The sequence below is a fragment of the Trachurus japonicus genome, chromosome 22 (assembly GCF_045865225.1).
Source record: "Trachurus japonicus isolate A0001 chromosome 22, Traja_1.0".
In the NCBI taxonomy this organism is placed as follows: domain Eukaryota; kingdom Metazoa; phylum Chordata; class Actinopteri; order Carangiformes; family Carangidae; genus Trachurus; species Trachurus japonicus.
The window spans coordinates 6,888,074-6,910,207 of NC_140928.1; the positions used below are offsets into that span (position 1 = coordinate 6,888,074).

Consider the following 22,134-nt stretch of genomic DNA (forward strand, 5'->3'; position numbering starts at 1 on the left):
TTCAAGGACTTGACTCAAAGTAAAAAAATAAACAAATTCTCAAGTGAACTTCGGTGGATTCCCCTCATGAAGCCGCCTCATGTGCCATTGTTATTCATGTCGTCAGTGTCGAACACTGACCGTTAGAGATTCTTAGTTTTGTCAGCATTTTAGGACAAAAAGGGAGAAACATCTGCATGTTGAGCCACTTTCTTAATTTATTTGTAAAATGTGTTTTCATTTTTCTGACTGAACTGTGAAACCAGGGGAGCTCATAACTCTTACACTAATTCAACTTCAGATACAAAACATTTGACTGACGGATTGTTCTGATGCCAAAATCAAGAGGCCTTAATTCAGCAAAACTAGATTGTAAAAAAAAAAAAAAAAAAAAAAAAGTCATTCCTGACAATAAAAAAAAAAAAAAAAAAAAAAATCCAACTAAAGACTCCTTTGACCTGAAAGTCATGAGTGATTCATATATGAAATGTTAAGAAAACCGCTTTTGTACTCATTTTTACAGACTATTTATTAAACTGTGATTTTGTAAGAAATAAAATAAAAATAAACCGTAACTGTGGTCGTTGTCTGTGTTTTTTTTAAATCAGTAAAACATGTCACAGAAGATTTATACAAACAAGACTTTTTATTTATCATTTTTAACATTCACAATTTAGGAAAAAAAAAAACAGCTTCAGAGCATCTTACATCCAGGAAAAATATGAATAAAGACAAATCAGCTGTTTATAGAGTTTACAGTTTCATATATTGTAAATTTAATTTATTATGCTCAAGAGATAAATCTGCTTTGTAAAAAGGGGAGTTGTGGGTCATTTTTTCAGAGTCGGATCAGCGTTGGCACCTTCTTCTCTTCACTGTTGCGGTTTGGATTCTGTGGGAAAACGACGTCGATGTGGTGAAAACTGAATCGAGGTCACGTCCCGTCGCCGACGACAACGTCTCCTGGTCTGGGTTCGGGGATTAAGAGGCACATTAAAACATGAGCCATGGAGTCGCCCCAACCAGCAGGAGAGTCGGCTGCAAGGAACGCGAACATCACAAGTTCAAATGATCAAATAAACGAGGCCCAACTCGGTCTCTCTGTCGTCCGACTCCTCCCTCCCTCTTTCCCTCCTCCACCTGCTGCAGACTGAAAGGCACCTTGAAGCCAAACTCATCTTTAAAAAGAAAAAAAAAAAAGGCGAAAAAAGATTAAATTTGATTTCAAAGATGCTTCTGGGTAAATTCATCCTTCATCTGTCGACTTAAAACAGACAACAGACTGAAATAAAAAAGAAAAAAAAGCAGCAGAGAGGGAGCGGTGTCATGTAAGCAAATCATTTCTTCTCTTAGCGATGGAGGTAATAATAAGCTGCCGACCTGCAGAGGGGGAGGGGGGATGTTAAATTTAAGGGGAGAAATTAAGAGCAGGCAGCAGCTTTTGTCTAAAAATCTGTTCTTAAATCTTTTTTTTATCTTAATTCATTTCCATAAATAATTATATATTTATCATAATAAAAAAAGTGTTCATATGCAGATACATAACGTCCACCATGGCGTCGCAGAGTTAGTGTTTGTTGTTTTGTTTGTGTTTCGGTTCAGTGCTGGCTCTCTCCTCTTCCTCCTCCACAGGGAGAGTTTCTGTTCAAACTAGCAGCGTCTCACTGGTGAACGAGTCCGTCCGCTCACACGTTAAAGTGGGGACTCAAACGGCCGCCACATGCTGGTAACACCTTGGTCCTGGCGGGCAGATTAGAGCGTCCACTCAGTGATTAAAACAACAACAAAAAACAGATATTTGGCTTTTAAACTCGACTAAAGTGGCTGCAGGAGTTTCAAACCCGTCGGGCGCTTCGACCAGCAGGAGAGAAAAAAGAAACGACAACAACAATCATCGAGTGTCCCGTCCCGTCGGAGTGGAGTAGCTGCTCTGTTGTCGAGGCCGGCGCTCAGTTCAGTCTGATGAGCAGGTCCTCTCCGTACTTGCGGAGGAACTTGCCGTGGTTGTGGTCGACGGACCAGAGCGGCGGGAGGTGGCGAGGGCTCATGGCCGTGAGGAAGTGCTGCCTCCAGCGGCGCTCCAGGTCCATCAGGCCCCGCAGGCCGCGCTCGGCGTGAGCCTGCACCACCTTCAGGCCGTGGGGAACGTAGGCCTCGTTGAAAATCCTGCAGGAGGAGGAGGAGGAGAGAGCGACAGCGTCAATAGCCACGTTTATAAAAACGGGAACGCGAAATAAATAGATCCGATTAAAACATGCGTGTACATGTATCAAGCAATTAATCAGGATTAATTCACTGGCGCAGTGAAGTTTTGCTGGTCAAATTTGTTGAAAACACTAGAAGAAGAAGCGTTTCCTTCTGTAAACAAACAGGATCCAGTCCATCTTGATCGGAAATAAAATATCTTTCCGAATGAGCCTGTTAAAATTTTCAGTAACACTTAAGTACACACTATTAAGCATTAGTTAAGCATAGAAATTGAATTTGCCTGGGGCGAGTGAACGTCAGAGCACAATACAGGACTGTTTAAGCTATAAAAATATCCTAAATGACGTTGTTTCGAGTAAACTCTGGACTATATCCCTTCAGGACACTTGGATAGCAGTGGAAGAGCAGTGTGGGGGAATATTACAAGGTTTTTGTGTAGTTTTATGGACGTTTTTGTGTCGGGTGCTATTGACTCTCATATAAAGTTTTCGTTGAACTATGAACCGGCCTCCCGGGTCTCCAGATGCACTTTGAGGAAGAAAAAACTACTCCGGAGTATTCATCAGCATGAGGGTGAGTCAACAATGACTGAATTTCATTTTTTGGTGAACTATTCCTTTAACTAGTTTAATACTAAAGTATGTTTCTGAAAAAATTTACACGTAAAATGGGCAGAGCAATAACAGAATATTGATTTTCGCAAGCCTGCCGCATTGCGTTGGACGTACCTCATTTGCATAAAGTAGAGGTTGAGTCGTGATTATGTAACAGGGTATATACAGGAATCTTGAAGTTAAAGCAGAAGTAAGTGGTCCGGTCGTTTTCGCTAATGCTGCGTTCCTGGCAGGCTTTTGAAATCGTAAATTACAGCTTCAAGTCACAGCTTACGACTTTGTAGCGTTTCAGGCAACCCACTCGTGTTTTTCCGACCTGTTTTACCGGTGAAAGTCACTATAACGGCCACTCGTAACTTCCGACCGGTGAACTCGTACCAGATCGAACTGGTACGACTTCACGGTCGGAAAAATACGAGTTTCCTTGAACGCACCATAACAGTCCTCGTCCCTACGTCGCCACATTCACGGCGTTCCTTGGCTGCACACACAGCCCTGCATGCCATTCTCTCTCCTCATTGGATAAAAACTGTAGGATACGATAAATGTTTTCTCCTCGGCTCAGAGCAGAGTGACTGACAGACCCGTGTTTCGGTCCAAACACTCTATGTAAGTGATTGCTGTTGGAAGATATAACTATTTAAGACTTATATTAACACAAATATATCACTTACTTCTGCTTTAATTTTAATACCTTTTTAAGACTTTTTCAAGATCTTTTCAATATTTTTCAATACCTCACCACCACTTCAAGCTGTTTTTTTATGTACCGGTTCATCTTTGTTTTTAAAAAAAAAAAATTAATACTGGTTCGTATCCATCATGCACCGTGCGGCCGGATCTCCTGCTTTCCATAGAAAATTAATGGGATTTGGTTTCTCTGTACCATTATTTGAATGGCAGCGAATTGCTCGGGCATCGCAACGGAGTCAAAACGGAATCAGTGGAAATTGGGGGTCAATCTACTGTTGCTGAAAAAAACAACAACAACAACAACAACAACAACAACAACCCCTGACCTCGTCTCCAGCCCGGCCGCCTGCTGCAGCGCGTCGTCCGTCAGCTGCTGCTTCTCGTTCACGTTCAGGAAACTCTTGATCAGCTCCTGCAGCTCCTCTCGCCGCGGCTCCGGCAGCCCGTCGCCGGCGGTGAGCAGAGCCCGAGCCGCCGAGCGGACACGGCGCCGGTCCGAGTCCTCCAGCAGGCGGACCCCCTCCTCGCAGCCCTGAGGGGCGGCGAACTCGTCGGCCAGCTGCTGCTTCAGGAAGCTGTCGTGCACGTTGGAGGTGGCGTGGCAGACGGTGCAGAGCAGCAGGATGTCGTGGGAGTTGTGGTCCTTCATCTCTGTGGGAAAATGTCGCCGGTACTCATGTGGTACGATGTTTTTCCTGCGTGACCGGAGCAAACGCATTAATTACATCTGCACAGTAATTAAAGCGTCTCTTCATTCATAATGAGATAATGACTGCTGCTAGGAAGCTAAATGGCCAAGAGCAGGAGAGCTGCAGTTCTTCACAGCGCTGCGAGCAACTAAAGTCTGAAATGATTTGTCAACACAGAAAACTATTTTCATAATTAGTTCAACTTCAGGGTTTTTTTTCCCCAATTCATTAGTTCAAGCTTCACAAAGTGATTATTTACTGTTCAATCTTTGGTTCTATCACTAAATATTAGGGGTGTGCCAAAAAATCGATTCACATAAGAATCACAATTCTCATTTAATACAATTCAGAATCGATATAAAATGTCCCATAATCGATTTAAAAAAAATAAAACAATGAATCAAATTCTAAGGAAAATCCATGTCCTTAGAGGCAGCATGTTTAACTGCACTATTTAAAAATAAATAAATAAAGAGGCACTTTTAATTTTGTTACTTAAGCAATATGTGATATTTCTTTTATGCAACAGTTCCCATCTAAGCATGGATAAAAGTTTAAAACTCAATAAATGTGAAAAAAGACACTTTAGTCATTCTGTTTTGCAAAGCAGACTGGAGTAGATCATGAGGATCCTTTGCACACCGATAGACTGAAGCAGAAATCATTATGAATCAAACCGTTTTGAATTGAAAATCGATTTTGAATTGAATCGTAGCCCCAAAAATCAGAATCGAATCGAACTTGTGAGATAGTAAAAGATTCCCACCCCTACTAAATATGGAAAGATCAGTGGATAAAAACGACAGAACATCGACTTCCAACAGAGGCGCCGGTCGGACCTGATGTACGTCTCCGCTGTGCCACAGACCACACACACATTCTCCTTGGCAGTGAGGTAGTAGTCCTGCTGGGAGTCGGGACGTCCCGACGGCTCGAACAGCAACCTCACAACAAACGGGTCTTCGCTCTGGAGCACTGGGTCATAAGAAAAAAAAATCTCAGTTTAAACAAGGTCTGAATCCGTTTCCATGAGGCAGAGTGATGCAGCTCGGGAAGGGAAATAAGAAATCAACTATTTCAGCTCCTCGGAGACAATATAACCGCAACTTTTTATCAGAGTTATTGATTCTGTCTGTCTCTCTCTCTGCAACAGATGGTTTTTCATTCCTCCATTAAGTATGGTCCTTTCACTTTAATAAACAATCAGGAGAAGAACAGACTGTATTCAGTGTCTGCTTTAGATATGCTGCTTCAGGTGTGAACTTCACCATCTTAAAAATACAAAAAAACCCTCTAAACTTAAACAGACCTAAAAAGTTGCATGTTGTCGCAAGAAGTGCCATTTTTTTTGGAACCTTATTTCTGGCAAAAAATATGGTTGTTTACTCACCCACATAACTTCGGTGTCATTAGGAGTCCTTCTCCTATACAATATTTAGATCCAGCCGAGAGCCACGTATATCCATATAGTGTCAGTGATCAGGGCACCATAATGCAGCCTCTAAATAACACATTATCTGCCTTGAAACTTGTTGATTTCACCAATATTTTGTTATGATTCACTAGTGCTATTTCCCTCTGAGTCCGGAGCTGCCTGCTATCGTCATCCGGGGTCTGTAGATTGACCTCCTAACCTCTGAAGTGGATGATGTCATCTCTTGAGTGCCGCAGCACGGCTCATTCACTCGGCGACGGTCGGCTTGTTTACCTGGAATCTGCAGCTGCTAGTTTTGTGCAACATGGCTGAATAAATGTCAGATTTTGAGGATGAGATTTTCGTCCAACTGGTCATGCGGTATGCGGCACTCAGAGATGACATCATCCACTTCAGAGGTTAGGAGGTCAATCTACAGACCCCGGATGACGATAACGGGCAACTCTGGGCTCAGAGGGGAATAGCACTAGCGTATCATAACAAAATATTGGTGAAATTAACAAGTTTCAAGGCAGATAATGCGTTATTTATATGGATATACGCGGCTCTCGAATGGATCTAAATGTCGTCTGAAGGACTCCTAATGAAGTTATGAGGGTGAGTAAACGACCGTATTTTATGCCAGATATAAACGGGAAACATCTGTATTGAACTTCACACGTTGTGTTTTACCTCCTATTCCTTTATCCAGGTACCACTTGGCTTTCTTCTTGTCGCAGGTGCACAGAGGCTGGCCGTCTGGCGCATGGAGGAAGCAGTTATCATAGAGAGGAGACTTCCTATTAACAGATAGAGTGAGAAGTTAGGAACTCAAGTTTTAATACAGGATGTGTTTTATACAGGATGTGTTTTTGTATTTACATCAGTTAATAATATGCATCAATAAAAGTCTGTTTTTAAGCTCCGCCCACCTGGCAGAGTAGCCCACACCCAGTGGTTTCCTCTTGTTGTTCTTCCGAGGGTCTGGGACTTGCTGATCTCCAGACTCTGGGCTTTCATAAAGGGCCGGCGTCCGCGTTCTCCGTCTCCTCTCTCTATCGGCGTTCCTCTCCTCTCCGTCTCCTCCTCGGCATCTGAAGGGCACGTCCACCAGGCCCTGGCAGCGGGCGGCTAACTCCGTGTACGAGCTCCCGCTGGATGAGGCGGGCCCGGCTTCAGAGCGGAGGCCGAGGAGGTGGAGGAAGAGGGCGATGGAAACTTGAGCGTCTCTGGCAGCGTAGGTTATCTGGAGGGAGCAACAACAAACATTTAGAGAGAGAAAACAAAACAACGTGGGTGGAGGAGAGTTGTTTTCTCTCTCTGATGTAGAAAAAAAAAAGAAAAGAAAAGAAGCGATAACATGAATCAGTACCTGCTCCAGTGTGAGTTGATCTGCCTCCCAGTCACTGCAGCGGAGCTCCAGAGATTTATCTAGAGATACATTCAACAGATCTGCTGCCAGGGACTTCAGACTCAGGCCGTTATTCACTGTAGCTTGCCTGAAAAAAAAAAAAGGGAGAAAAGGATAGAAAACAATCATTTTTTATTTTATATAAATAACATCTTACCTAACTGATGCCTGCACTGACATCATGCCACTATTCAAACATTAACAACCAGACTGTACCTTTGTAGAAAAAACAGAGGATGAGTAAAAAAAACCATCAGGGGTGATGAACACTCGAGGTCCAAAAGTTAAAAGTCTTTATTGGAAGTGGCTACATAGTTAAAGGTAAAAAAAAAAACTGAACCTACTTGGAGGCACGATATTCATAGCAGTAAGTTTAACTTTTGTGATTGTTTATTCTACCTGTAAACATACGTCAACTTGACTCTTGCGTAATACTTTGTATTACAGCTCTGTTTACGTCAACTTTCTTGAAGTAATGATGTTTGAAATCATCTAACACTGAAAAAAAAGTGGTTTTGTGGGATGTAAAAAGCCTAAGACCCTACACTGCTGTGGCGACGCGGGGACAGACAGAACTACTGCAGAACAGGAGACAATAAAAGGAAAATCTTCAGATTCATTCTTTTAGACCTAAAATATGAGGAAACTAGAGCCCCAGGTTGAATTTGCCTGGAATTGTCCTTTAACTTTTGGACCTCGAGATGCCTTAGCCATCATCTTCTTCTTTTTTTGCTCAGACTGTACCTCTGTCTTAAGGCAAGGTAGCGCAGGTCGACCGTGCACGTCAGCGCCAGGCCGTAGTCACGCATCAGACGTCTGCCGTCTTCGTAGCAGCTGACGCCGACTTTCAGGACGTGGGGGTCTCGCAGGACTTCTATCAAGCTGAGCGGTAACGTCTGCTGACCGCCGCGGAACGGCAGCAGCCTCACCAGGACGCACAGGCCCGAGTACGAGGCGAGCTGCAGCAGCGAGACCACGGACGGCTGGCCCTTCACCGACACCTGCAGCAGCAAACAGGAAACAGCAGCCGGTCAGAGAGGAGCAGAGGAGCTGCCGGGAATGTAGAGGGAGGATGTTCAAAAGGAAAACTCCACCCCTCTGATTAGTTTTTATTAGTTAGTTTTGTATTAGTACAGATTGTTAATCATTTTCTGAGCTTATAGATAGAGTGATTAGTACCGAGGCCAGTGATGATACCAGAGTTAATTTCTTTCTTTCTTGATCAATAGTCTTTCGTCTACAAAATGTTAGAAACTAGTGGGAAGAATAAATAAATATATCGAATATCATAATAAATTCCTGAAGCCCAAGGTGACGCTTGGGGAATCCGTGTATCATTTGTTCTTTCTATTTTCAATGATAAAATAATAATAATAATTTTGTTATTCGTTTATTTAATCGAACACACAAAAAAAGAAAAAATACCTGTTTTTTCATATTTAAATTTTAGGCTCAGATACAAATATGAAATGGAAAAAACTTAATAGTTAATTGGTCGTGTTTACGTGACCTGGAAGTTTGCCTGTTGCATTTTTTGTGTTGGATGAAACAACAAATAACAAAATAACATTTTGGGATTTTTGGTTGTCAAATGAAAATAGAAAGAATGAATGACACATGGATTCTTGGGGCTGCAACTAAAATCATATTCATTAGCCATTTCTTTGCCGATTAGTTTCTACGACAGATTATTGTTTTTTCATAGACTTCAAGAATAAAGTCATAGTTTTACGAAAAAAGTCATTATATTTTAGAGGAGGAAAGTTGTTAAAAGGAGGCCGTGGAGCATTTGGTGACGTTGTACTTCAGCGTAGGTTTCACAGACAAGGAGATACTTAATCTTTTGGTTCATCAGCACCACATTGTCGTAAGTATCAGGACTTTGAAAAGAATATGCAAGAAAATGCATCTACACCGCAGAAAAAACCAGGCGGACTTGGAGGAAATCGCTGCTTTTTTCTCATAAAATTGCCACTTTATTCTTGTAAAATTATAACTTTTTCGTTAAATGGCCTTTTCCTCATAATATGATGACTTTCTAGTGAAATTACGATTTTTTTTTACTCATAAAATGACCTTTTCTCAAAATATGAATTTTTAATGCATAAAATTGTGACTTTATAGTAAAATTGTGACTTTTTTACTCATAATTTTACGAGAAAATGTAATTTTATGACTTTTTTCCTTGTAATATGACTTTATTCTCGTGATATGATGATTTTATTCTCGTAAAATTATGACTTTATTCTCGAAGTCTATGAAATTATTTTTGCCCCCTCAATGTGGCCCTAACACTCTGTCGGTTAATCATCATTTATGAAATGTAAACAAACAGAAAACCAAAACACAGGTTCCACTACTGAATCACTCGGGGTGGATTTTTCCTCTTCTTATTCTAATAACATGCAAAAGGTTATTTCTTACGCCTTTGGTCTTTACCCATTCACAGTCAAGCCCCAGCACAGGGAAGACTGACAGCTCCTTCTGCATCCGCGGCCACAGCTGCTGCCATTCCTCCGCGGAGCTCACCATCACCGGTTTGACGCCCAGCAGCTGCTCCGAGTGAGGGATCTGGACAGGAGAGTCGGACACTCGTGTAGTCTGACACTCCGTCGTCGCCGCCGCCTTGAATACCTTCTCTACGAGGGTTTGTGGTTCGTGGATGATGTACTGAAGCGGCGCGGACGTGGGCTCCTTTTCCACGGGACGCGGAGCCTCCGAAGGATCGGCCGCCTTCTGGACGGAAGGCAGCCTCTTCCTCCTCGTTCGGTAAACTCTCCATATGAGCAGCCCGCCCAAGGTCGCCCCGAGTACTGTCGTTATGACGGCGGTTAAAGGCCCTCGATGAGACATGTCGACTTGTAGTGATTTTAAACAGGATGAAAAGTGCAAACCTAGAGTCGGAGGGAAAAGAAAACGACATGAGCACGTTCAGGTTTCAGAGTCCAGATCTGCAGGTTGTAAACTTTCTGTTAATAATAATAACAAAAAAAAGACGATATAATAAAAAAAGACGATATAATAAAAAAAGACGATATAATAAAAAAAGACGAGAGTGGTGTTTTACCTTTCCTGTCAGTGTGATCCCTTGTAAACTTGGCTCTGTTTCTGTGACCTGGACAGGCACTGCATCACTCTGCAACGAAAAAGTTAACGTCTACTTGAGGAGCTCAGACTTGTCAAATCAATGTCTACGGTACTTTTAAAACGCTGCTAAAAATGTACTTTTATCAAATGGCCTTCTATGAAACATAACCATTTTATCCTCTATTTTCTTTTCGTTTTGCCATGTTCTTGGAAATGTTTTTGCTTTGTTCTGTTTCACCTGCTAGCTATGATCTTTGTTGTTTTTATTTTACTCTTATTTTGGATATCTGAGTCAGTGTTCAAGTTGAGCTGGTTTTTCAAGAAGATCCATGTCCTAGCCAGAGTTATTGGGGGAAAAAAAAAAAGAAAAGGCATGGACTCTGAGACTGAAGACATTATCTTATCCTACATAAGACTATCAGTACCTAAAGACTGCCTGTTAATGCAGAAATCTCTGTTGCATAAGTCTTCTAAGCCCATGTGGGCTGGGGACAGTACTGTGCATGTCACTTAAAGGGATAATTCAACATTTTGGCAAATTCTCCCATCACCATAATCCCTATAGTCATAGCAGTAGGTTCATTACCTTTAATTATCAGTGCATGTTGTTTGGAGTTCAACTCATCAAATACACAATCCAACAACTCTAAAACGCTCTGGTGGACAAGTTGTGACCTGCACATTCACCACGCTATGAAATAATCATGTATAATTATGTAACATTACAATACATAAGGCAAATACTCTGAACTACTTGCACTTTTGGACTCACTCCACCCAGCAGCCGTGTCTGGAATGTAGTTCAGGCTATGCATTTACCTCGAAAACAACCCTGTCTTGTAATGTTACATGATTATTTCATGGCGTGATGAATGTGCAGGTCACAACTTGTCCACCAGAGCGTTTTGGAGCTGTTGGATTGTGTATTTGATGAGGGACAGGGGACCTGTACCATTCACCTCCATTGTGTTCACTGAGCAGCTCACGTCTCTGCCCCGCAGATGTCAAAACAACATGCATCGATAATTAAAAGGTAATGAACCTACTGCTATGACTATAGGGATTATGGCAATAGGCGAATTTGCCAAAATGTTGGACTATCCCTTTAAAATCAATCAAACCTAGGATTTCATGTCCCCATACATTAGAATTAATAACAATCACATCTTCATAGCTAGAGTTGTCGTAGATTCTGGCTTTGCAGACCCATAATAACCTACATAACAGCTGCTAAATGCCGCTGTACGGCAGAGTGAGGTGTTAACACCTGGCTGAGCTCACTAATCAGGTCACAGGTCAGAGTTAGCCACCGGCTAGCTCGTTAGCTTCACCACCGTTAACGTGACGACAACAACCACCAAAACAACAACAAGCAGCACATCCTGGTTTTAACTTCATACTTATTTAATGTACGGGGTCAACACTGGGCTCGGGTGTCATGTACCTACGTTGTCTTGGCGACGAGTTCACGTATAAAGCCTTTAAAGTTGAGCTAACACTTAGCAGCTAGCAGTTAGTTAGTCTAACTTCTGGTGGCTTTGACCGGTTCTAGGGTGAAAAAACAACCAACCCGAGTTAACTTTCTCCCCTGTTTTGGAAAGATAAGACTGCCTACAATTATTTGCCGTCATTTATCCGTTCATCTTTTCCCAATAGAGCAAACTTAAAGCAGCGTTAGCCTGGTTAGCAGCTGCAGCTAACCTGCTAACTCGTATAACACTCTGCAGCGACCTTGGACCGAACCGGACTTTGGACCGCAACACAGCAGAACAGAGCTTTTTATTGTCCTATTATATGCATTCATTTTGGGGGGGTGGTCTTACCTTTTTTTACGTTAGTACCCAACATGACGCCAGTGTCGTACACATGTACACTTGTTTCTTTCTGCTGAACTGGCCCATGTCTTCCCGGCTGCTGCGTTTATAACGACGCTGCTGCTGCTGCCGCTGCACCGGACGCAGCTGCGCCACCAGCGCCGCCTGGTGGGCGGACGGACCGACGGCACCACGGATCAATACGATTGATTACGGCTTCGTTTTTATCCTCTAATTTCACCTGAAAATAATTGTATTTTATTGCATTGAACTTCTTATTTGTTTTAATAATTGTTTCAATGACAATAACTAACTTATTCCTTTCATCTCTCCTTCGATACTCCATGACCATGACCATTTTCAGGACCATTACTGTATTCACTGCCAGTGCTTATAATAGTTGTGTGGATTGATATTTACATTATAAGAATAACACAGCAGCACACAACCTGCTGAAGTCTCCTCCCACTGTTGACGCTGGTGCAACCAAGCTCTTCAGATGGTTACACACAAGAATATACTTTTGTAAATCAATTTAAAGCATCTTAAAGTTATTGAATCACTTTACATAAACCAAAGTGAGTGAGTGACAGAAAGAGAGACTTTTGCGGCTTACAAAAATAAAGATGCCAGTGCAGTTGTGGTCTTGAGAAAAAATCCTGAGTCCAGCTCGACCTCAACCAAGACAAGATGTATTACAACATTAACTTTAAGCATGCTTTTGTGTTGGGGCTCAAAATAAATATCCTAAACTTGCCTCCTGTGTTGGACAACCAGAAGGCAAATCGTCATTTACATCACACACACACAAAAAAGAAAAAAACAAACAGTAATTAATTATCATATTTAAGAAGCTGGAATCAGTTAATATTTTACCACTTTTATTAAACTCTATGTAAAATTGTTTAATATTTTCTTCTTCAGCTCCAGTTTTTCTGCCCCAAAAATTCTGCAACTCCTCATCCTCAGCATTATGTCATAATGCAGGGCCCCAGACTCCAGACTGTAAACTTTGAGACAGTGCAAGTAAAATTTCTTATCTATGTGCAACGAGCTACTTTGTTGTTTTTTTGTGAAACGTGGAAGTGGCGACTCAAAGAATCTGCTATCTGTCATTACATGTGAGTATCATGAAATGAAAAGGAAATGTGAATATTTGCTTTGCAAGTCGTTTCCTGGTAAAAGAGAAAAAAAAGTCTGGAGTCTGGAGCTCTGCATATAATGTTAAATGTTCAAAACAACAGTATTCATTCACAAACACACACCACTGTTTCCTCTACCACCATCAATTTATTCAATCTTTTAGCTTCAATATTTCTCCAAAGAAGTGGAATAAAGTAATGAAATAATTACAAAATGGAAAAATAGATCAGAGAATAGATCATATTCACAGGTTTGATTTAAAAAAAAAAAAAGAAAAAAAAAACACGACAGAGAGAAGTTAGACAGTGAGAGATGAAGCCGTTTTTTATCTCCCTGTAGTTTTCTGCTGACCGTCAGAACCGTAGAGGGCTAACGGAGGTCAGAGGCTGCAGCACCACAACTGACTAACCCAAGTTGATCAAGGTCACCTGTGAGGTTAAATCATCTATTTTTTTTTTTTTAGTGCTTGTGCAAAATAAAAATTTAGAAATCAACTACAAAAAAAAAAAATAAAAAATAATAATAATAATATAATAATAATACAAGAGGTGGAGAAACGGAAGATGAAACATTCTAATGTGTTAAATAAAAAACAAGATCGTTACCACGCAAAAAAAAAAAAGAAAAAGAAAAAAAAAGAATGACAATGAAGACAGAAGGAGTAAAGTGTTAAGTACTGATGTGTACTAAACTATTAAAAACTGAGCACAGGTAAGAGAGGCAACCAGTCGGGCACCACCACCATTGCTAGGTCCACATTGATTGTTGCTGCAATGATACCGTTATTTACAGTGAGATGCTTCACATCCAATCAGAGGATGCGATTAGACGGCAATAAAGAGATTTTTCTTCAAAAAAAACAAAAAAATAAAACAATAAAACACAAAGGTAAAGCAGCTGTCCCTTCACAAAATCTCTTTACATCACATTAAAAATTAGCACTGCTGTGAGCTGTGTGTACAGTATAGATTCTTTATAGATATATATATATATTTTATGTATAATATATAGGGTCATTTCTTGTATACACGAACATAAACTTGTCTCATTGTAGCTAGCCTGTGCCTTTGGCAAGATTACTTACAACTCTTCTGTTAGATTCCAAAGCTATTTAAAATATACTTAATGCATAAAAATAAAGATTTTGGCATTGTCTCACTCTTCGTCTTCGTCTTCGTCTTAATCTTCTTTTCTCCTTCTGACCGCGAAGTTGTCATCATCATCAAGAACGTCTCGAAGTTCTCTCAGTGCTGCAGTTTCCTCTGCCAGGTGAAGCGAGTCAGCAAGGGAGTGAGGGAGGGAGGGAGGTGTCGTCCTGGCAACAGGGGGGGGGGGCGACGGCGAGGGAGGGAGGGACGGGAGCGACCGCGGCACAAATAATTAAAAAGAAAAAAGAAAAAAAAGAAACAAAACAGACAAAGCTGAATGAATGAGAAGCCTTTTCTCGCGCCGCTCGCTGCTGCTGCTGCTCACCCGTCGCCAGTTTCTTTTCACCCCGCCGCCGCCGAGCTCGTCCACCGCTGAAGCCGAGATGACGAGGAGATGTCTCGTCCCTCCTCTTCCTCCTCTTCCTCCTCTGCTCTGTCGTCAATCAACCACATTCACCTGCTCGTTCAGATTCTCTAATTGTCCCGTTCCGTCTCGTCTCTTCTGTTCTTCAGAGCTGGATCTCGAAGGTCTTGTGCAGCTCGGTGGAGAACGGGTTCGTCGGCGAGGGCGTGGTGCGCTGGCGTGAGCGCCCCTCCAACGCCGCCCACTGGGCCTCGAAGGCGTCTTCCTGCGGCGGCGGCGGCGGCACCGACACCGACGGTGGCGGCTGTAGCGGCGGCTGCAGCGGCGGATGCGTGGCCGGGGAGGAGGGAGCGAGGTGGTGGGACGGAGCGGCGGCCCAGCTGCTGTCCGCTCCGTTGAAGGTCACGCTGCCGTTAGACGGCTGCAGGTGGACAGCGTTCATGTTCATGATGGCGGTCGGCGGCTTGATGAACGGGCTGATGCTGCCGACGCCGACGCCTACGACGGCCTGCTGGTGGACGTCGTGCTGCGGCGTCGTGGAGACGGTCGGGACGGGGAACGGCTGCGGTTGCGTGGCCGAGCCGAACACGTTGGCCACCATCTGCGAGGGCGTGATGCCGACCACGGGGACCACGCTGGGCTGCGGGAACGGCAGCCCGTTGGACACCGGGTAGGACGCCACGGGCTGGCGGGGGGGCAACATGGGCACGGCGGCGGGGGGCAGAGAGGACATGAAGGGAACCGGGGCGACGACGGGGAGGGGCACCGGGGGGGGCGCCGTGAACTGCTGCGTGGGGGGCGACGCCGCGGCGGCCATGATGGGGTTGTTGGGCTGCGGAGCTCGCACGGACTTGGTGACCTCGTCCAACCACCGGTCCGCTTCCGACGGCGTGCGCCTGTGAGAGGACAGAGCCGGAGAGGACGACGGGGGGACGACGATCACTGGCGTCGGTGATGACCAGTCACTTCCTGTTGGCGGAAAGTAAACAAAAAGGAAAAAATACGTGAATAAAACAAACATCTGACAAAAAAAGAAAAGAAAACAAAAATCTTTCTAAAGGGATAGTTCAACATTTTGGTAAATTGGCCCATTGCCATAATCCCTATAGTTTTAGCAGTAGGTTCGTTACCTTTAATTGTCGGTGCAAGCTATTTTTAGAACGGCGGAGCAGAGCCGTGAGCTGCTCAGAGCTACGCTATGGAGGCTCATGGGATTTCTTGGTTTCCCTCATCAAACTCATCAAATACACAATCCAACAACTCCAAAACGCTCTGGTGGACAAGTTGTGACCTGCACATTCACCACGCTATGAGATAATAACAGAACGTTACCAGACAGAGTTGTTTTAGAGGCAAATTCATGCAAAACAGCTGATGCGCCGTTCCTTAGGGGACAGTTTTTCATCAAGCAGTCTCTGCATTTACCTCTAAAACAACTCCGTCTCGTAACGTTCTGTTATTATCTCATAGCGTGGTGAATGTGCAGGTCACAACTTGTCCACCAGAGCGTTTTGGAGTTGTTGGATTGTGTATTTGATGAGTTTGATGAGTTTGATGAGGGAAACCAAGAAATCCCTTTATGTTTTTAATGTACCCATGGACATATGGACTGTCAAACCCCCACAGGGGTTATAATATATAATTTTGTTACTCTGATATTGAGGAAATCTTAAAAACGTGTAGATTCTCAGTCAAGTTCTATTGTTATGAAGAGAAAAACTCAAATTTTTGGTTTATGTGATCAGATCAATGGATATTCTAGGAAAGGTTAACAACCACTGTGTCTAAAAAAACAGAGTCTGTGTATCATATGGGTGTGTTCAGATTTATGAGATCTGACTGTGGGCAGGTGAACTATTTTTCTTGCAAATTGCAGCAATCTGTTACTCAGTGTTTTTTTTTTAAAGTGCTTAAAGTGCCTCAGTGAGTTTTATGTCAGTGACTCTAAATGCAGCTCCCACTGCCGACGCTGTTGATAAGCAGGACAAATCAGAAGGTCAAACGACAATGATTAACAACCTGTTGTTCATGCACCTGCCTCATGCACGACAACAGAGTCTCCCTCACAGATAAAAAACAAACAAACTCAAGTTTAAGTGAGTCGGACTCTGAATCAGTCAAAGGTTTAATGCACAACGACAGCAGCAGCAAACAAGTGTCTGCAGGGATCAGCAGCTGATTCAGGGTTACCACTCTTTTCTTCAAATCATTTTCCAGGACTTTTTCAGCTGCTACAGCTCGACAGACATGTTATTACACCGTACACTATACTATACTAAGACATCCCCTGTCCCATTCATTCATGCTTTGGAGAAGTTTTCTTTTCGACAGTCTATATAGCTTCTATGTTTATTCCTCTCTCACCCTCAGAAGTCTGATTTAAAGATGTGCAGTCAATGGCTCTAACTTATCTATGAAATAATTATGACAAATTCATCATAGAACAATGTTTTTGTCTTTAAAGGGATAGTTCAACATTTTGGCGCTATTAAATAATCATGTAACATTATGAGACAGAGTTGTTTTTGAGGCAAATGCAGCCGGAACTACATTCAGACAGACTGCTGGGTGGAATGATTTCAAAAGCGCAAGCATTTCAGAGTATTTGCTTAATTTGTCGTAATGTTAAATGATTATTTCATAGCGTGGTGAATGTGCAGGTCACAACTTGTCCACCAGAGCGTTTTGGAGTTGTTGGATTGTGTATTTGATTAGTTTGCTGAGGGACAGGGGACCTGTACCGTTCACCTCCATTGTGTTCACTGAGCAGCTCACGTCTCTGTCCCGCCGATCTCAAAACAACATGCACCGATAATTAAAGGTGATGAACCTACTGCTATGACTATGGGGATTATGGTGATAATATTGAACTATCCCTTTAAACCAAACCCTCTACAGCTCTCTGCTGCTCCTCCATCTGTCACTCAACAGAGGAGAGAAAACCCTCAATACTGGAAACACTCATCAACTCAAAGTCTCTGGTAGCTTTCATAATGTCATAAATAATTTTCCAGCGCAACTCAAGCTTTTCCAGGACTTTGACTTTTTTTCTAATTTTCCATGTGTTTTCCACGACTGGAAAATCAGTCAACCATTTTCCAGGTTTTCCAGGACGCGTGGGAACCCTGTTATTGACATTCAGCTCTCGTCTCCTGGTGTCCGTGATGATGAGACGAGCTGTGTATCCATCCTTCCCTCCTAGAGAAAGCGGATGCTGCTTACCTGGCTGTGCGGGGGCCGAGGCCGGGGCCCCTGCTGGGGTCTTAGCCCAGGGGTTAGTTTCTCGAGCAGGCAGAGCGGGGGCCAGAACTGGGGGGTTAGCGGTGGCAACGACAGCAGCAGCAGCAGCAGCAACAGCAACAGAGAAGGCGGGAGCTGTGCCGTTCACTACAGCAGATAAGAGACAGATGCTAGTACACAGCAAGCTGGTGTATGTGTGTGTGCTATTCCTTTTGTTAGTCATGCACAATGTTATCATGCAGTTAATTAGTAGTCTGTAACAAGTGTTAATCACACATATTAGATAAATGTCATTCAGTTAAGTTATGACTAAAAATGTGCACAGGCAGAAACTCTCTGACCATTTTAAAGGACAATTCCTGTCAAATTCAACCTGGGGCTCTAGTTTCCTAATATTTTAGGTCTAACAGAATGAATCTGAAGATTTTCTGTTCTGCAGTAGTTGTGTCTGTCCCCACATCGCCACAGCAACGTATAATGGGAGCAGACGGATCTTAGGCTGGCAGGGACAGACACAGCTACTGCAGAACAGGAGACATTAAAAAGAAAATCTTCAGATTCATTCTTTTAGACCTAAGATATTAGGAAACTAGAGCCCCAGGTAGAATTTGCCTGGAATTGTCCTTTAACTGTGAGCAGCAGCATGATCAGCAAGTCACTGGAAACCTATTCATCTCCTACTGAGCCAAAACGGCCGGAAATTCAGCCAAATTGTGGCAGTGAAAAAAAAAATTGGCCACAGACAATATTTGGCTGCTGTCTGCAGCAGCTAACAACGAGTCTATTTGTGTGTTGCTTCCTCATTTCCCTAATGAATGTGGTAGTTTCGCCTGTCGAGTGCAAAATGGCCGATAAGTTGATTACACACATTAGACTCTTATTTTAATAACCAACAATGAGCCTGAACGATTGTTGCTGCATAATGAGAGCGCTTCGCAGCCGGCACAGTCAACTAACTCCTGTGTTGTACATTTATTGAATGTGTTGATGTCTCTACTTAAATTTTTGCAGCTGAACCACATCATGACAGCCTCCCGTGCTGCACACAGCCGGCCGGTCAGCTGAGTTGTTATTGTGTAGACAGGTGGGTGTGTGTGGAGGAGCTGCTTCCTCCATTGTGTCTAAAAACACTTGTTTAGACTGGCACTTTATTAATTCCTTGTAATTGTAATTGTTTTATTGCTGCTTGTTGTTTTGTGTTTGTCATTGTGTTCTTAAATTTGACTGTTCTTGCACTTTTTTTTTATTTTGCGCAGCACCTTGTGACTGTTGTCTGGGAAAAAGTGCTGTATAAATAAACTTTCTTCTTCTTACCTGGTGCTACAGGAGACTGTGGGGACGACGCTGGTTTGGGCATCGGTGCTGAGGAGAACGGGTCCTCCGGCGGTCCGCTGAAGGCCGACGTGATCTGAGTGCACAGCGAACTGATGCTGTCGCCTTCGCCTTCTACCTCAGGTACTGTGACAGGAGGATAACATGAACTGGTTAAAACAGGAACTAAAACACAATCACCAAAATATAGGGATGCTGCGATCGACCCTTTTAAATCGAGGTTAAAAACATTTCTCTTTTCATGTGCTTATGGCTAAGCTCTTTTAAATAACTTTAAATCTTAATCTTGGATTTGCACTGTAAATCCTCTTAATTGTTTTAATACAAATCAATATGCTGCAAACTCATATTTTATGCTCTATTTTAGTCTATTTTATTTTTTTCCTCTCTCTTTTTTCTGTACTTTCTTACATGTTTAACGCACCCCATATGGATTATTTTATTTTATTTCATCTATTGAAACAGTTTTGATCCATCAAATGGAACTAGTTTTGTGTTTCCGTATAGTATTGGCTTTTTCTTGACAAAGCTTGTAATGTTCCATTAAGTTTTGTGTTACACAAATAAAAAGTTGTTTGTGGTACTTAAAGATCTTGATTGTATTTATTTATTTCAGGACAAATTGTTTTACTTTAAGTGTCGCAGAAGGCTGGATCGTAAATACAGGACATGGAGGATTATTATTCTCCCATCCATTCAGTGATCGGTATCGGCAGATTTATGATTCCTGTGATCACTCCATTAGAAAACAGAGAATATTATATTTCATAATCATTTAAAAATAAACTAAATAATCCTTAACAACCTGGCACTTGAAGGTTAACAGTGAAGCTGCAAGTAGCGGGGGACTGACCTGTGTTTTTGATGGGGAAGTCCGACTTGCGCTGCATGGTGGAGGGCAGCTCGTTCATGCGCAGCGACATCTGTCGTTTGAAGGGAGACGTCTTCTGGCTGAGGGCCGGGAAGCCTCTGAACGAGCCCTGCCTGGCGAGCACGTCGGCCGGCGCGTGTCTGCGCGGGATCGCCTGAGGTCCCAGAGCGCCGACGGAGAGGGGCGGGGAGGACGAGGGCGACGGTGAACCTCCTCCCGTCTGGTGTGCCGAGGAGTTTGTCACGCTGGTGGCCGAGTTCCCAGCAACCTTCACATCTGCCTCCGCTGTTGGAGGAGAAGAGGAAAGTTGAGACGACAGCGATGCACTGAAAGGTTTCTCATCATCGCAGCAGTGAGTTTTATATTTCCTTCAAAGACAGTTGAAGTTTACAATGCTGTAAATCTGTTTTTTATTAGTCGGAGTTACTTCACTGCTCCTTAAAAGGCAAAGACTTCTGACATCTCCTCTGTGCCAAACAAACACAACAATAACATCAGCTGGAAGTGGGAGTCTGTATAAAAAAAAAAGGCTTTGGTTGAACTGGTCGACCCTTTTTTCTTTTACCACGTTGGCGGAACAACAAACGAACACAGACCTTTTTTAGCATCCTGTAGCTGCCTCATGACTTCCTCCCGCTCTGCCGCCTCCGTTGCCGTGGTGACGCGAAACGAGCCCTCGCGGGTGAAAGTGGTTCTGTTGGCGTCAAAGGTCGCCGTGACCCCGCACTCCTTCTCGCGCTTCTGTTTTCGCTCCAGACAGGCGGCGAAGGCACAGCCCACGGCGTGACTGAGACGCTCCCCCTGAAAAAAAAGAAAAGAAAATGTCTTTAAGCGTCTCGCTGGTGTCTGGTGTTTCCTCCTGACGTGGAGCCGCCACCATCACCAACCACTCAGGTGTGAAATTAATAAAAGGTCTAATTTACATGAGCTCACAAATGAATGTAAAGTTATAATTGGGTTTCACATTAGAAACATGACATAAAACTTGTACTTTGCAACATCATCATGAATTATCTTCAGAAACGTCTTAAGCTGTAACTCAATTACAAAAATGGTTGGCTAATCAATTTCTAAGCTGACTCATTGATTAATCAATTAATTGCCTTGACACAAGGTTACTATAATGTACAATAAATGACACTGAGGATATGTACTAAGAACAGTATAAGATTGTATGTCCTTGTACTACAGGGCAGTAGGACAACTGAGATGATGAGTAAAATCTATATTTTAAGCGCAGACAATTACAACAGCCGTTATAACTATCAAAATCAATAATCAATCAACCTCCCTGCAAATGTACAAGTGACTTTGTTTCTGTTTGCACTCACAATCTGGGGAGGGTGAATAAAAAATAAAAAAGGGGGGAAACTATGTATATGACGTGAATATACATATATTGTACATTTTTCAATAAAAAATTGATCACAACATGTTTTACTCATCATTGATAAGCACTAACTGTATCTATAAACTACAAACTATAGGGTTAGGGGTAGTATTCATGTGTTAAATGATAAATTCAATATTTATTAATGCTTAACTAATGCTTAATAGTGTGTACTTATTATAAAGTGTTACCCATATGTGTATATAACGTTATTTATTGATGTGTGTACTTGATTCGACAATAAACTTTCTAAACTAAACTAACTAAACAGTGTGCCTCATCTGTTTTCATTCATATTCATGTTTTACAGAGTAACTCCTCACTGAGTCTTTGATGGCCATGAAACAATGGCAGATCCAGCGTCGCGTGGTGCCGTCCCTGCAGATGTAAGAAAACGCCCTCTCGAAGTTCCGGTCCGGAGCGCAGAACGACACCTTCTCTATTGTCTGGTCCAGGATCAGGTCCTGTTGTAGAGAGAGAAACAGAGAGAGAGCAGCCGCCGCCGTTACCTCGTTATCATAACACGTGAAGCCTTCGGTTCGAGGGTTAAGTGACTCTCACTCAAGTCAGTTCAAAATGGGGGATAAATGATTGTGCAGTGAACGGTGCTTCAGTGAGACGGCCTCACTACGAGAGTGCTCGAACGAGACTGAACTACTATCAGTCTGCTCTGCTCTCTGACCCGCATGAAACAAGCAACTCTGGGAAAAAAAAGTGTTTCACTCAGGAGGAATTCC

General features: G+C 42.8%; 2 protein-coding genes across 8 annotated transcripts in view; both read right to left on the minus strand.

Moving 5' to 3' along the window:
- Positions 1-689: 689 nt before the first annotated feature.
- exd2 (exonuclease 3'-5' domain containing 2) lies at positions 690-12,042 on the minus strand. 4 transcript variants are annotated; one of them, XM_085767557.1, is made up of 10 exons: positions 11,919-12,042; positions 10,076-10,144; positions 9,448-9,902; positions 7,753-8,009; positions 6,970-7,096; positions 6,530-6,843; positions 6,291-6,397; positions 5,023-5,158; positions 3,821-4,189; positions 690-2,145 (listed from the first exon to the last, which is right to left on the minus strand). In XM_085767557.1, exons 3-10 carry the CDS (start codon positions 9,859-9,861, stop codon positions 1,929-1,931), a joined length of 1,941 nt encoding a protein of 646 aa, XP_085623683.1. In that variant the 5' UTR covers positions 9,862-9,902; positions 10,076-10,144; positions 11,919-12,042; the 3' UTR covers positions 690-1,928. The 4 variants fall into 4 exon arrangements, with proteins under 4 accessions (XP_085623683.1, XP_085623682.1, XP_085623680.1 ...); XM_085767556.1 differs by having other exon boundaries at positions 691-2,145; positions 9,433-9,894; positions 10,065-10,145; positions 11,924-11,990; XM_085767554.1 differs by having other exon boundaries at positions 692-2,145; positions 9,433-9,902.
- A 1,137-nt stretch (positions 12,043-13,179) lies between these two features.
- The window catches only part of numb (NUMB endocytic adaptor protein), a 65,333-nt gene continuing 56,378 nt past the window's right edge, over positions 13,180-22,134 (minus strand). For 3 of the 4 annotated variants that reach the window (XM_085768332.1, XM_085768330.1, XM_085768331.1), the window contains 6 exons: positions 21,721-21,861; positions 20,604-20,808; positions 19,990-20,292; positions 19,119-19,262; positions 17,787-17,951; positions 13,180-15,533 (listed from right to left, as the gene is read on the minus strand). In XM_085768332.1, the coding sequence (XP_085624458.1) occupies positions 14,710-15,533; positions 17,787-17,951; positions 19,119-19,262; positions 19,990-20,292; positions 20,604-20,808; positions 21,721-21,861 (1,782 nt within the window). In that variant the 3' untranslated portion in view covers positions 13,180-14,709. The remainder of the gene's footprint in view (positions 15,534-17,786; positions 17,952-19,118; positions 19,263-19,989; positions 20,293-20,603; positions 20,809-21,720; positions 21,862-22,134) is intronic. The other variant, XM_085768334.1, reaches the window with a different exon arrangement.

Bases quoted from the DNA above. Each gene is read 5' to 3' on its own strand.
- exd2 (XM_085767556.1), bottom strand. From the start codon at position 9,861: ATGTCTCATCGAGGGCCTTTAACCGCCGTCATAACGACAGTACTCGGG. The intron at 8,010-9,432 runs GTAAGAAATAAC...TTGCTGCTGCAG, and splicing joins AATGGGTAAAGACCAAAGGC to GTGTCGGTGAAGGGCCAGCC. The intron at 5,159-6,290 runs GTAAAACACAAC...CTTATGACCCAG, and splicing joins CCTGGATAAAGGAATAGGAG to TGCTCCAGAGCGAAGACCCG.